Source organism: Lithobates pipiens, unplaced genomic scaffold (assembly GCF_037356315.1).
Source record: "Lithobates pipiens isolate NorthernLeopardFrog02 unplaced genomic scaffold, aLitPip1_a1.2 Scaffold_19, whole genome shotgun sequence".
Classification (NCBI taxonomy): Eukaryota; Metazoa; Chordata; class Amphibia; order Anura; family Ranidae; genus Lithobates; species Lithobates pipiens.
Window position 1 is genome coordinate 251,485,817 of NW_027507764.1, and position 11,323 is coordinate 251,497,139.

Here is an 11,323-nt window from a genome sequence, read left to right on the forward strand (position 1 = left end):
TCAGTAGACATCTGTGCAGGAACCCGCAGAGATGTCTCAGAAATCACCCCTGAAGTCGGACTGACATGCGGGTATGAAATTGTGTGAGTTTAGCAGTGTGAACCTGGGCTTAAATTTAGCTTTGCTCCTAAGACTTTCACTGGGGTGCATTTATTTTTGCAACATGGTCTTGAATATAATTTGTTTTAATTTGTTTTAATTTGGTTTAATTTGCAAATTAACAAATCTTGGTTGCAATCAATGGAGTATTCTGTAGTATAGTGTCCCATAGAAAATGTTGATTCTGAAAGTTCTGAATCTGTTCTGGGGTGTACTCATTTATGCTGAGCACTGTATCTTTAATGTAGTGTACAGCTTTTCCTAGTAATCAACTGATGTAATTTTTATGTCTTGCAGTACTAAAACTACACCAGAAATGCAAAATGATCAGGTAAATTTAAAAATATAGATTTGAATATGTATGCAAATAGGACAATTCATTTTTGTAATAGTGAATTGAGGAAACTATGTAAGTTTATTTTTACACTTCATTATAGAATAATGCCCCAAAGAAAATGACCCAAAGAAACCCATTTTCATTTTGGGATGTAATACTGTAACAAATGTATATACCGTGTGTTGGATTCCTGACTTTAAAAATGACTTAAAGTGGAAGTAAAGGCAAAACCTAACTATCTAACCTACTCCCATCCACATTCTAAGCCTATTCTATCTAGCACTGTAAAGAAAAGATCGCTATACTTTCCTAATTTGCAGCCACTCCAGTCCGCTCCCAAGCTAAGCTGTCAGCAGCAGCTTCAGTGTGTAGGAGAAGCAGCTGACAATGGAAACCTCATAGTAAATCTGTGTTTCACAGCCGATGTTGGCTTTCTCCTGCACACAGGCCACCGCTGGAGACTGGACCAGAGTGTCTTCAAAATAGTTAAGTATAGCGATCTTTTCTTTACAAGGCTAGGTAGGTTAGGCTTAGATCGTGGGTGTAAGTAGGTTTAGAGTTAGGTGTTGCCTTTACTTCCAATTTAAAGGGGGTTTCCATCTTTACTGTCACTTTTACTAATTCGTTAGCGCCAAAAGCAAACTATTTCCTACGTTAACGGTTGCACCTGCTGGGCTTGCTGTATAAACTGTATGTAGCCTTAGATGGATACAGCATACTATTTTGTGTTGTGGCTGTGGGACATGAACATCCCGTTCCATACCTGGAACAAAATAGTCAAGCTGAGGAGCACTCAGCTATTCATAGACAGCTTTCTCTGAATACAAAGCTTCTTTTGATTGGCTGAGTTAGAGATCATGTCATCCGTCGGCCTCAGCCAGTCAGAAGAAGCTAATATTCATTCAGGAAATACAGAGTTGCCTATTAATGACTGAGTGCCACTCAGGCCTTACTCAATTTTGTTCTAGGCGTGGAACAGGTTGTTTGCATTCCACAGCCAAAACACAAGGCAGTATACAGTAATTATATTGAGCCTGATCAACTGGAGTGTTTAAAGTGTTGTAAAATGTACCTGTTTATTTCAGACCTCAATTTACATTAAGAAACAGCTCTGTTTTTGCTAATACCCTTGCATATGATTGGACGTTTAACCAGATAAAGCAAAGTAGGGGTGTGTCAGTTGCCTATCATCAGATCTTTTACAAGCTACTGTGTATTCTAAAGTAGTGTTTTTATTAAGCTTTAGCAATTTTCACATTTCATATTACTTTTTAGAAAGGCTATTTATAATACAGAAGTAATCATTGTAATCAGTTGCTTTTGATAGCTGCAACTAACTACAATATTTCAGTGATGTTACAATGTTTCACTGATGCCGAAACAACACTTGTTTTAGCTGACTGGTGCTGGAAAAACTGCTGACAGCAACTCTGCCCCAGTCCTCAGCTGTCATACTAATGGCAGCCACAGCTGTGGGCATGTGACAGCAAGAACCTAAGGATATACAAGTAGGGGTGTGGACATTTAAAAAAACAAAACTACTTGACCAAGGGACTAAATCGGGTCTCAATCTTCTTGTCCTGATAAGAAAAAAATGTTTTTTTACCAGGATGGAAAATATGAAGGTCTGACATTTTTTTCATTAGCCAGAGGTGCTTTTAGCAATGTCTGGGGCTTTCAAAAATGAAAGGGGCTTAATGGTGACTTAAACTTTTCAGGTTTTTTGTGAGTTTTTTTTGCTAGAAAATTTCTTGGAAACCTTAAACAGTGTATATTTTTTTTAAAGCAGAGGCCCTAGAGAATAAATTGATGGGTGTTGCAATTTTTTTGGTAAAATATAAAAGATGTTAAGCTGAGTAAATAGATATCAAACATGTCACACTTTAAAATTGTGCATGCCCATGCAATGGCAGCAAACAAGGTAAATTTTTACTATCCATAGAGGATGCTTTGAAAGCCTTTACGGGTTACTACTTTTAGATTTACACAGAAGGTCTGGTACAAGAATGACTGCCCATGATCGTGTGAAATGATCGCTGTTTGTTTGCGTGCAGGACCGACATGTGCATTCCCATTTATGCAGGAGAACAGGGGTGCTTTCGTTTTTATTTATTTTTTGTTTTATTTTTTTATTTTTTACACTTTTATTGCTGCAACAAGGAATGTAAACAGATCCCTCCCCTGACCTTAAAAGCATTTGATCATACCAAAATCGGTGTTATGAAATGCTTTCCATTATTAAAAATGGAGCCGTTGAAATCGGAAATGATGTATGCTCATCACTTCCTGTTTCCTGTACTGTAGAGGCGCACAGAGCGGTTCTGGCCTTTGTCTGCCTCTGACAAGCCAGCAGATCTTTCAGGTGTCCAAATTGGGACCTCCCTTCACGCTGCTTGTAAAAGAGATTCAGCGGCTAGTTAGGTGCCCAGAACTGCACATCCTGAGCATCGACTAATAGGAATTGCCCTATGCCCTAGGTACTTAACTGGTTTAATATAAAAAGTTTATCTTTAGTAAATCTGGCCCCTTATTTCATGGTTTACCGAACCAGTGCATACTACAGCACCATATTGATTTGATGTAAGCGCATTGTTTAGCACGGATGCGCAAGATAATTTGATACTATATACATGTTCTGGAGCAAAGGGTGTACTAATCTAAATTAACATTATTTCTCTGTATTAAAGATGTGATCAATCTCTTTTGCAGCAACAATATCACCATAATATACAACCAAATCAGCAGCATTGGCATCCTCACACATCTCCAAATATCAGGTTAGTGATCTCTTATATTAGCTTTGAAAAGATATATAAATGGGAAAACATATTTTATTTAGGTAGTAGAACATAATAGCTTTTCTGTCTGGTCTCTAAAGTTGTGTATCCATATTCACTACTGAATAATAGAAACACATTTGTCTGCTCAAATGCTGTTATAAAGTTGTAACGTACACAGTGTGAGGTTAACTAGATCATATGACAGCGCTATTCTTGGAAAAAAAAAAATAGCTACTAATCATATTTACATTTATTAGTATGCCGATGATTGTTCTGTGAAAGATTAATTTAGCTATTATAGATTACTGTAATTGCACACCCCTTTGCCACCTAACACTGGTAGCAGAGAGTTTGAACCTCTGTCGGATATTGTGTTCCCCTTTCTTACTGTGCTGATGTCAGGAGTCTCCAACAAATCACACCAGTGGGAGGTTTCATTAGAACCTCTGTGCAGTTTTTATGCAGCCAGCAAAAAATAAACAAAAAAAAAAACTTTTCTGATTGGAGTGCTCTAGCTCTGACTCAGCCAGGCATATGCCTGGAACTTTGCAGTGAAACCACTGATTCCGCACACACAGTCCTGCTCTTCAACATTCTGGAAGAACTGCTAGTAGTACTGCTGAAGGATCCATCTAACAAAAAAAAAAAACTGCACTTTCCCCAAAATGTTTTTTCCCCATCTCATTTTACATTTCATTCTGTATTTAAAATAACACTAAGGACCTACTTTCTAGGCTGTGCTTTACCTATCCATATTTCTAATATATTTCACCCCAGATGAGGTCCCCTACGCCAAAGCATTTCTTGAATGAAATACATTAGAGAGGAGGTGCAGCAAGGAGGCATTTAATATATCTTCAGTATAGAATGGAATTAAAAACATTTTTTTTTTAAATTAATACAGCAGTGCAGTTTTTTTATGTCATAATTCTTTGATCACCTTTTTGTTTTTCTGCATCTGGAATGTATTTAGCAGAGATAAAAAGTTCAGTTTGTCTTAGGCCCCATTCACACCTATGTGAATTAGATGCGGGTTTCTCTGCATCCAATTTGCATAGCAGGAGAATATCTCCGTTCTGGCTGCGGAGCGCATTGCACAAAATTGCTGTGCATCTTTGGCTCCGTTTCAGGGCCGTATTCAGGCATAGAATCAGCCCTGATCCATTCCTGAAAGGGGGAACAGCGCTCCTGTGCATTCTGCAGCAGGTTATAGTATGAACCCGGCCTCAAAGTGGTTGTAAACCTCAGACATGAAATATGAACAAAGCATATTCCTATATGCATACTTTTCCTGACACCAAGAAAAAAAAGTGACAGGAGGGAGCTCCAGCTGGCTGACAGCCTCAGCTCTGTTTTGGTGAGCTGTGTGAAGTGGGGGTGTCCTATCCCATCCCGCCCCTTCCCTTCCCTTTCCTTTCCTCCCCTTTCCTTCCCTCTCCTTTCCTTTCCTCCCCTTTCCTTTCCTCCCCTTTCCTTTCATCGCCTTCCCTCCAATTGGCTCTCAGAGCTCCCTTTACTGAGCTCCTTAGAATATAATTTGAGCTCCCTGCCCCCTTTTTTTGAACTCGGGCAAGCTGTATAAGGTCAGCACTTTGGGTGTATAGAAGAGAACACTGCAGATAAACAGGTACAACATCTCTGTGTATCACCCGAGGCCAGTCACTTCACTGGGTATATGTAAACATTTATTACCATGTTAACCTTGGTGGCACACAGTACAAAGGTTATTAGAAAAGAGACAACACACCATGTCTACTAAGATAAACCTCTCTAGTTAAAGTGGTTGTAAACCCTTACAAACCACTTTGGCCTACAGGTAAGCCTAGATTAAGGCTTACCTGTATAGGTCCAAGACATATCTCCTAAACCTACACGTTTTAGGAGATATTTGCCGAAAGACAGGCACCGCTTTCTACGGCGCATGCGCCGTAGACAGCGGCGCGCAGGCGCACTGAGCGTGCCGCAGTTAACGGCGATATGCTGCGAGTGGCGGCTCCCGTGCGCATATGCGGATGTGACGTCATTGCGGCTCCGACGAATGATGACGCCGGAGCAGCAAGACCCACCAAGAAGATGGAGGATCCGGACTACAGGGGACAGCGGTGACTTCGCTCCTGTGTCAGGTAAGTGACACATAATGGACTACTATGTGATGCATAGTAGTCCATTATGCTTTACCTTTGCAGGGAATCAAAGAGGAAGTAAACCCATTCATAATAAGATAGCCAATATTTGTTTTGACTCATTTCAAAAGGCGCACACAGTTGTTCCTTGTGCCCAGCCCTACATTTCTAACATCAGTGCTAGGGACAAAAACGGCTACATGTGTCTTGACTGCAGAGACCCTATAAAATCAAGTGATTTCTCATGCAGTATTGTTACTGGAGCAATTTTTTATTTTTTTTTTAACACACATTCAAATGCACATTTATCCCCTCTAAATTTCTGAAAGCAATGGTCCTGGAGAAAAAAAGGTTTTTCGCTTTAGATTTGTATGTTGCACAGTATTAAAAATGTATTTTGGCTCATACAAACACAAAATCCCCATTTCTTGAAAATATAATAGATGAGATTGTCATGTAAACAGATACCAAACATGCCAATGGGGTCAAACTATTGTCCGTGGGTGGTGCTTTAAAAATCGTCACAGCTTATCCTAAATAATAGCCCTAACATTTTTCCTCTCACTCTGAAAGGATCCGCAATACCAAATATGTATTACGCAATTGTTGTCATAGATGTACATATTTCTGTTGTCAGGAAGAGGCTTAAAAAAAAATTAATTTAATTATTTAGTTTCACTTTTTTCTTTTTTTCCTTTACTTTATACTTAAAGGGGCTGATAAGCCTCCTATGTGATAGTATTGTGCAGTGACTGGTTCTCTTTATGGAAACATTAGGGGCCAAAGCAACCCACTCATTAATTATTTCTGGTCTTGTGCCACCTGGAGAAGCGGGAGAGCCTAGGAAACCATATAGAAGTGAACAAGGCTGCAGTTAATTTTTATTCTGTATCACGCAACCTGCTGATAAAAAATTTCGGAATTGAAAAAAAAAAAACCTAGGTAAATGCAGCATCTCTCCCCCCGTTGCCTCTAAGACAGAGAACTGAGTGATCAAAGACTGCTAATCGCTCAGCAGTCTTCAGTGAGCCAGTGACTGACTGACTGTCAGTCACCGGCTCTCTGCTCCTCCAGTGCTCACTGGCTTCCTGGGCGGCTGAGCCAGCTACCAGTCCAGGCATCTGGGTAGATCCTGACCAGGCACACCATCAGAAATTTTGGGGCCCCTTACAGTTTTAGGCCTAGACCCCCCCATCCCCAGACCCGACCAACATTCCCCAGGGCCCATCCATTATCCCACCGAGTCCCATCTCATGTCCTCCTCTTTTAGTCTCATCTCCCTGATCCCATGTCCTTCTCGTCCTCCAGTCCCCTTCGCCTCCATCCCATGTCCTTATTCTCTTCCAGTCCCACCTCCTCCATCCCACATCCTCTTCCAGTCCCATCTCCTCCATCCCACATCCTTCTCTCCTCCAGTCCCATCTCCTCCTCCAGTCCCATCTCCTCCTCCAGTCCCATCTCCTCCTCCAGTCCCATCTCCTCCTCCAGTCCCATCTCCTCCTCCAGTCCCATCTCCTCCTCCAGTCCCATCTCCTCCTCCAGTCCCATCTCCTCCTCCAGTCCCATCTCCTCCTCCAGTCCCATCTCCTCCTCCAGTCCCATCTCCTCCTCCAGTCCCATCTCCTCCTCCAGTCCCATCTCCTCCTCCAGTCCCATCTCCTCCTCCAGTCCCATCTCCTCCTTCAGTCCCATCTCCTCCTTCAGTCCCATCTCCTCCTCCTCATCCTTCTCCTTCAGTCCCATCTCCTCCTCCTCATCCTCCTCCGTCAGTCCCATCTCCTCCTCCTCATCCTCCTCCTTCAGTCCCATCTCATCCTCCTCCTTCAGTCCCATCTCCTCCTCCTCATCCTCCTCCTTCAGTCCCATCTCCTCCTCCTCATCCTCCTCCGTCAGTCCCATCTCCTCCTCCTCATCCTCCTCCTTCAGTCCCATCTCATCCTCCTCCTTCAGTCCCATCTCCTCCTCCTCCAGTCCCATCTCCTCCTCCTCCTCCTCCAGTCCCATCTCCTCCTCCTCCTCCTCCAGTCCCATCTCCTCCTCCTCCTCCTCCAGTCCCATCTCCTCCTCCTCCTCCTCCTCCTCCTCCAGTCCCATCCCCTCCTCCTCCTCCTCCTCCAGTCCCATCCCCTCCTCCTCCTCCTCCTCCAGTCCCATCTCCTTCTCCTCCTCCAGTCCCATCTCCTTCTCCTTCTCCAGTCCCATCTCCTCCTCCTCCTCCAGTCCCATCTCCTTCTCCTCCTCCTCCTCCAGTCCCATCTCCTTCTCCTCCTTCTCCTCCAGTCCCATCTCCTTCTCCTCCTTCTCCTCCAGTCCCATCTCCTCCTCCTCCTCCAGTCCCATCTCCTTCTCCTCCTCCTCCAGTCCCTTCTCCTTCTCCTCCTCCTCCAGTCCCATCTCCTTTCCTCCTCCTCCTCCTCCTCCAGTCCCATCTCCTTCTCCTCCTCCTCCTCCTCCTCCTCCTCCTCCTCCTTCTCCTCCTCCTCCTCCAGTCCCTTCTCCTCCTCCTCCTCCAGTCCCATCTCCTTCTCCTCCTCCTCCTCCAGTCCCATCTCCTTCTCCTCCTCCTCCTCCTCCAGTCCCATCTCCTTCTCCTCCTCCTCCTCCTCCAGTCCCATCTCCTTCTCCTCCTCCAGTCCCATCTCCTTCTCCTCCTCCTCCTCCTCCAGTCCCATCTCCTCCTCCTCCTCCAGTCCCATCTCCTCCTCCAGTCCCATCTCCTTCTCCTCCTCCTCCAGTCCCATCTCCTTCTCCTCCTCCTCCAGTCCCATCTCCTTCTCCTCCTCCTCCAGTCCCATCTCCTTCTCCTCCTCCTCCTCCAGTCCCATCTCCTTCTCCTCCTCCTCCTCCAGTCCCATCTCCTTCTCCTCCTCCTCCTGTCCCAACTCCTTCTCCTCCAGTCCCAACTCCTTCTCCTCCTCCTCCTGCAGTCCCATCTCCTTCTCCTCCTCCTCCTCCAGTCCCATCTCCTTCTCCTCCTCCTCCAGTCCCATCTCCTTCTCCTCCAGTCCCATTTCCTCTTCCTCCTCCTCCTCCTCCTCCTCCCCCTCCTCCTGTCCCATCTCCTCCTCCTCCTCCTCCAGTCCCATTTCCTCCTCCTCCAGTCCCATCTCCTCCTCCTCCAGTCCCATCTCCTCCTCCTCCAGTCCCATCTCCTCCTCCTCCAGTCCCATCTCCTCCTCTTCCTCCTCCTCCTCCTCCAGTCCCATCTCCTCCTCTTCCTCCATCTCCTCCTCCTCGTCCCATCTCCTCCTCCTCCTCCAGTCCCATCTCCTCCTCCTCCAGTCCCATCTCCTCCTCCTCCTCCAGTCCCATCTCCTCCTCCTCCTCCTCCTCCTCCTTCAGTCCCATCTCCTCCTCCAGTCCCATCTCCTCCTCCAGTCCCATTTCCTCCTCTTCCTCCTCCTCCTCCAGTCCCATCTCCTCCTCTTCCTCCTCCTCCTCCTCCTCCTCCTCCTCCTCCAGTCCCATCTCCTCCTCCTCCTCCAGTCCCATCTCCTCCTCCTCCTCCTCCAGTCCCATCTCCTCCTCCTCCTCCAGTCCCATCTCCTCCTCCTCCTCCTTCAGTCCCATCTCCTCCTCCAGTCCCATTTCCTCCTCCTCCTCCTCCTCCAGTCCCATCTCCTCCTCCTCCAGTCCCATCTCCTCCTCTTCTTCTTCCTCCTCCTCCTCCAGTCCCATCTCCTCCTCCTCCTCCTCCAGTCCCAGCTCCTCCTCCTCCAGTCCCATCTCCTCCTTCTCCTCCTCCTCCTCCTCCTCCTCCTCCTCCTCCTCCAGTCCCAGCTCCTTCTCCTCCTTCTCCTCCAGTCCCATCTCCTCCTCCAGTCCCATCTCCTCCTCCTCCTCCTCCAGTCCCAGCTCCTCCTCCTCCAGTCCCATCTCCTCCTTCTCCTCCTCCTCCAGTCCCATCTCCTCCTCCAGTCCCATTTCCTCCTCTTCCTCCTCCTCCTCCTCCTCCTCCAGTCCCATCTCCTCCTCCTCCAGTCCCATCTCCTTCTCCTCCTCCTCCTCCTCCTCCTCCAGTCCCATCTCCTCCTCCAGTCCCATCTCCTTCTCCTCCTCCTCCTCCTCCTCCAGTCCCATCTCCTCCTCCTCCTCCTCCTCCTCCTCCTCCTTCAGTCCCATCTCCCTCCTCCTCCTCCTCCTCCTCCAGTCCCATCTCCTCCTCCTCCAGTCCCATCTCCTCCTCCTCCAGTCCCATCTCCTCCTCCTCCTCCTCCAGTCCCATCTCCTCCTCCTCCTCCTTCAGTCCCATCTCCTCCTCCTCCTCCTTCAGTCCCATCTCCTCCTCCAGTCCCATTTCCTCCTCCTCCTCCTCCAGTCCCATCTCCTCCTCCTCCAGTCCCATCTCCTCCTCCTCCAGTCCCATCTCCTCCTCCTCCAGTCCCATCTCCTCCTCTTCTTCTTCCTCCTCCTCCTCCTCCTCCTCCAGTCCCATCTCCTCCTCTTCCTCCTCCTCCAGTCCCATCTCCTCCTCCAGTCCCATCTCCTCCTCCTCCTCCTCCTCCAGTCCCATCTCCTCCTCCTCCTCCAGTCCCATCTCCTTCTCCTCCTCCTCCTCCTCCAGTCCCATCTCCTTCTCCTCCTCCTCCTCCTCCAGTCCCATCTCCTCCTCCAGTCCCATCTCCTCCTTCTCCTCCTCCTCCTCCAGTCCCAGCTCCTTCTCCTCCAGTCCCATCTCCTCCTCCAGTTCCATCTCCTCCTCCTCCTCCTCCTCCAGTCCCAGCTCCTCCTCCTCCAGTCCCATCTCCTTCTCCTCCTCCTCCTCCTCCTCCTCCTCCTCCTCCAGTCCCATCTCCTCTTCCTCCTCCTCCTCCTCCTCCAGTCCCATCTCCTCTTCCTCCTCCTCCTCCTCCTCCAGTCCCATCTCCTCCTCCTCCTCCAGTCCCATCTCCTCCTCCTCCTCCTCCTCCAGTCCCATCTCCTCCTCCTCCTCCAGTCCCATCTCCTCCTCCTCCTCCTCCTCCAGTCCCATCTCCTCCTCCTCCTCCAGTCCCATCTCCTTCTCCTCCTCCTCCTCCTCCTCCTCCTCCTCCAGTCCCATCTCCTCCTCCTCCAGTCCCATCTCCTTCTCCTCCTCCTCCTCCTCCAGTCCCATCTCCTTCTCCTCCTCCTCCTCCTCCAGTCCCATCTCCTTCTCCTCCTCCTCCTCCTCCAGTCCCATCTCCTTCTCCTCCTCCTCCTCCTCCTCCAGTCCCATCTCCTCCTCCTCCTCCTCCAGTCCCATCTCCTCCTCCAGTCCCATCTCCTTCTCCTCCTCCTCCTCCTCCTCCTCCTCCTCCTCCTCCTCCTCCTCCTCCTCCTCCTCCTCCTCCTCCTCCTTCTCCTCCTCCTCCAGTCCCTTCTCCTCCTCCTCCAGTCCCTTCTCCTCCTCCTCCAGTCCCATCTCCTCCTCCTCCAGTCCCATCTCCTCCTCCTCCTCCAGTCCCATCTCCTCCTCCTCCTCCTGTCCCATCTCCTTCTCCTCCTCCAGTCCCAACTCCTTCTCCTCCTCCTCCTCCAGTCCCAACTCCTTCTCCTCCTCCAGTCCCATCTCCTTCTCCTCCAGTCCCATCTCCTTCTCCTCCTCCTCCTCCAGTCCCATATCCTCCTCCTCCAGTCTCATCTCCTCCTCCTCCTCCTCCTCCTGTCCCATCTCCTCCTGTCCCATCTCCTCCTCCTCCTCCTGTCCCATCTCCTCCTCCTCCAGTCCCAGCTCCTTCTCCTCCTCCTCCAGTCCCATCTCCTCCTCCTCCAGTCCCATCTCCTTCTCCTCCTCCTCCTGTCCCATCTCCTTCTCCTCCTCCTCCTGTCCCATCTCCTTCTCCTCCTCCTGTCCCATCTCCTTCTCCTCCTCCTCCTGTCCCATCTCCTTCTCCTCCTCCTCCTGTCCCATCTCCTTCTCCTCCTCCTCCTGTCCCATCTCCTTCTCCTCCTCCTCCTGTCCCATCTCCTTCTCCTCCTCCTCCAGTCCCATCTCCTTCTCCTCCTCCTCCAGTCCCATCTCC

The 11,323-nt window shown here is 48.7% G+C and overlaps 1 protein-coding gene across 3 annotated transcripts in view; it reads left to right on the forward strand.

The window, feature by feature from the left end:
* EPB41L4B (erythrocyte membrane protein band 4.1 like 4B) overlaps positions 1-11,323 on the forward strand; it is a 770,758-nt gene that overhangs the window by 315,803 nt on the left and 443,632 nt on the right. For all 3 annotated transcript variants that reach the window (XM_077491916.1, XM_077491917.1, XM_077491918.1), the window contains exons 14-15: positions 397-430; positions 3,146-3,213. In XM_077491916.1, coding sequence (XP_077348042.1) covers positions 397-430; positions 3,146-3,213 — 102 coding nt within the window. The remainder of the gene's footprint in view (positions 1-396; positions 431-3,145; positions 3,214-11,323) is intronic.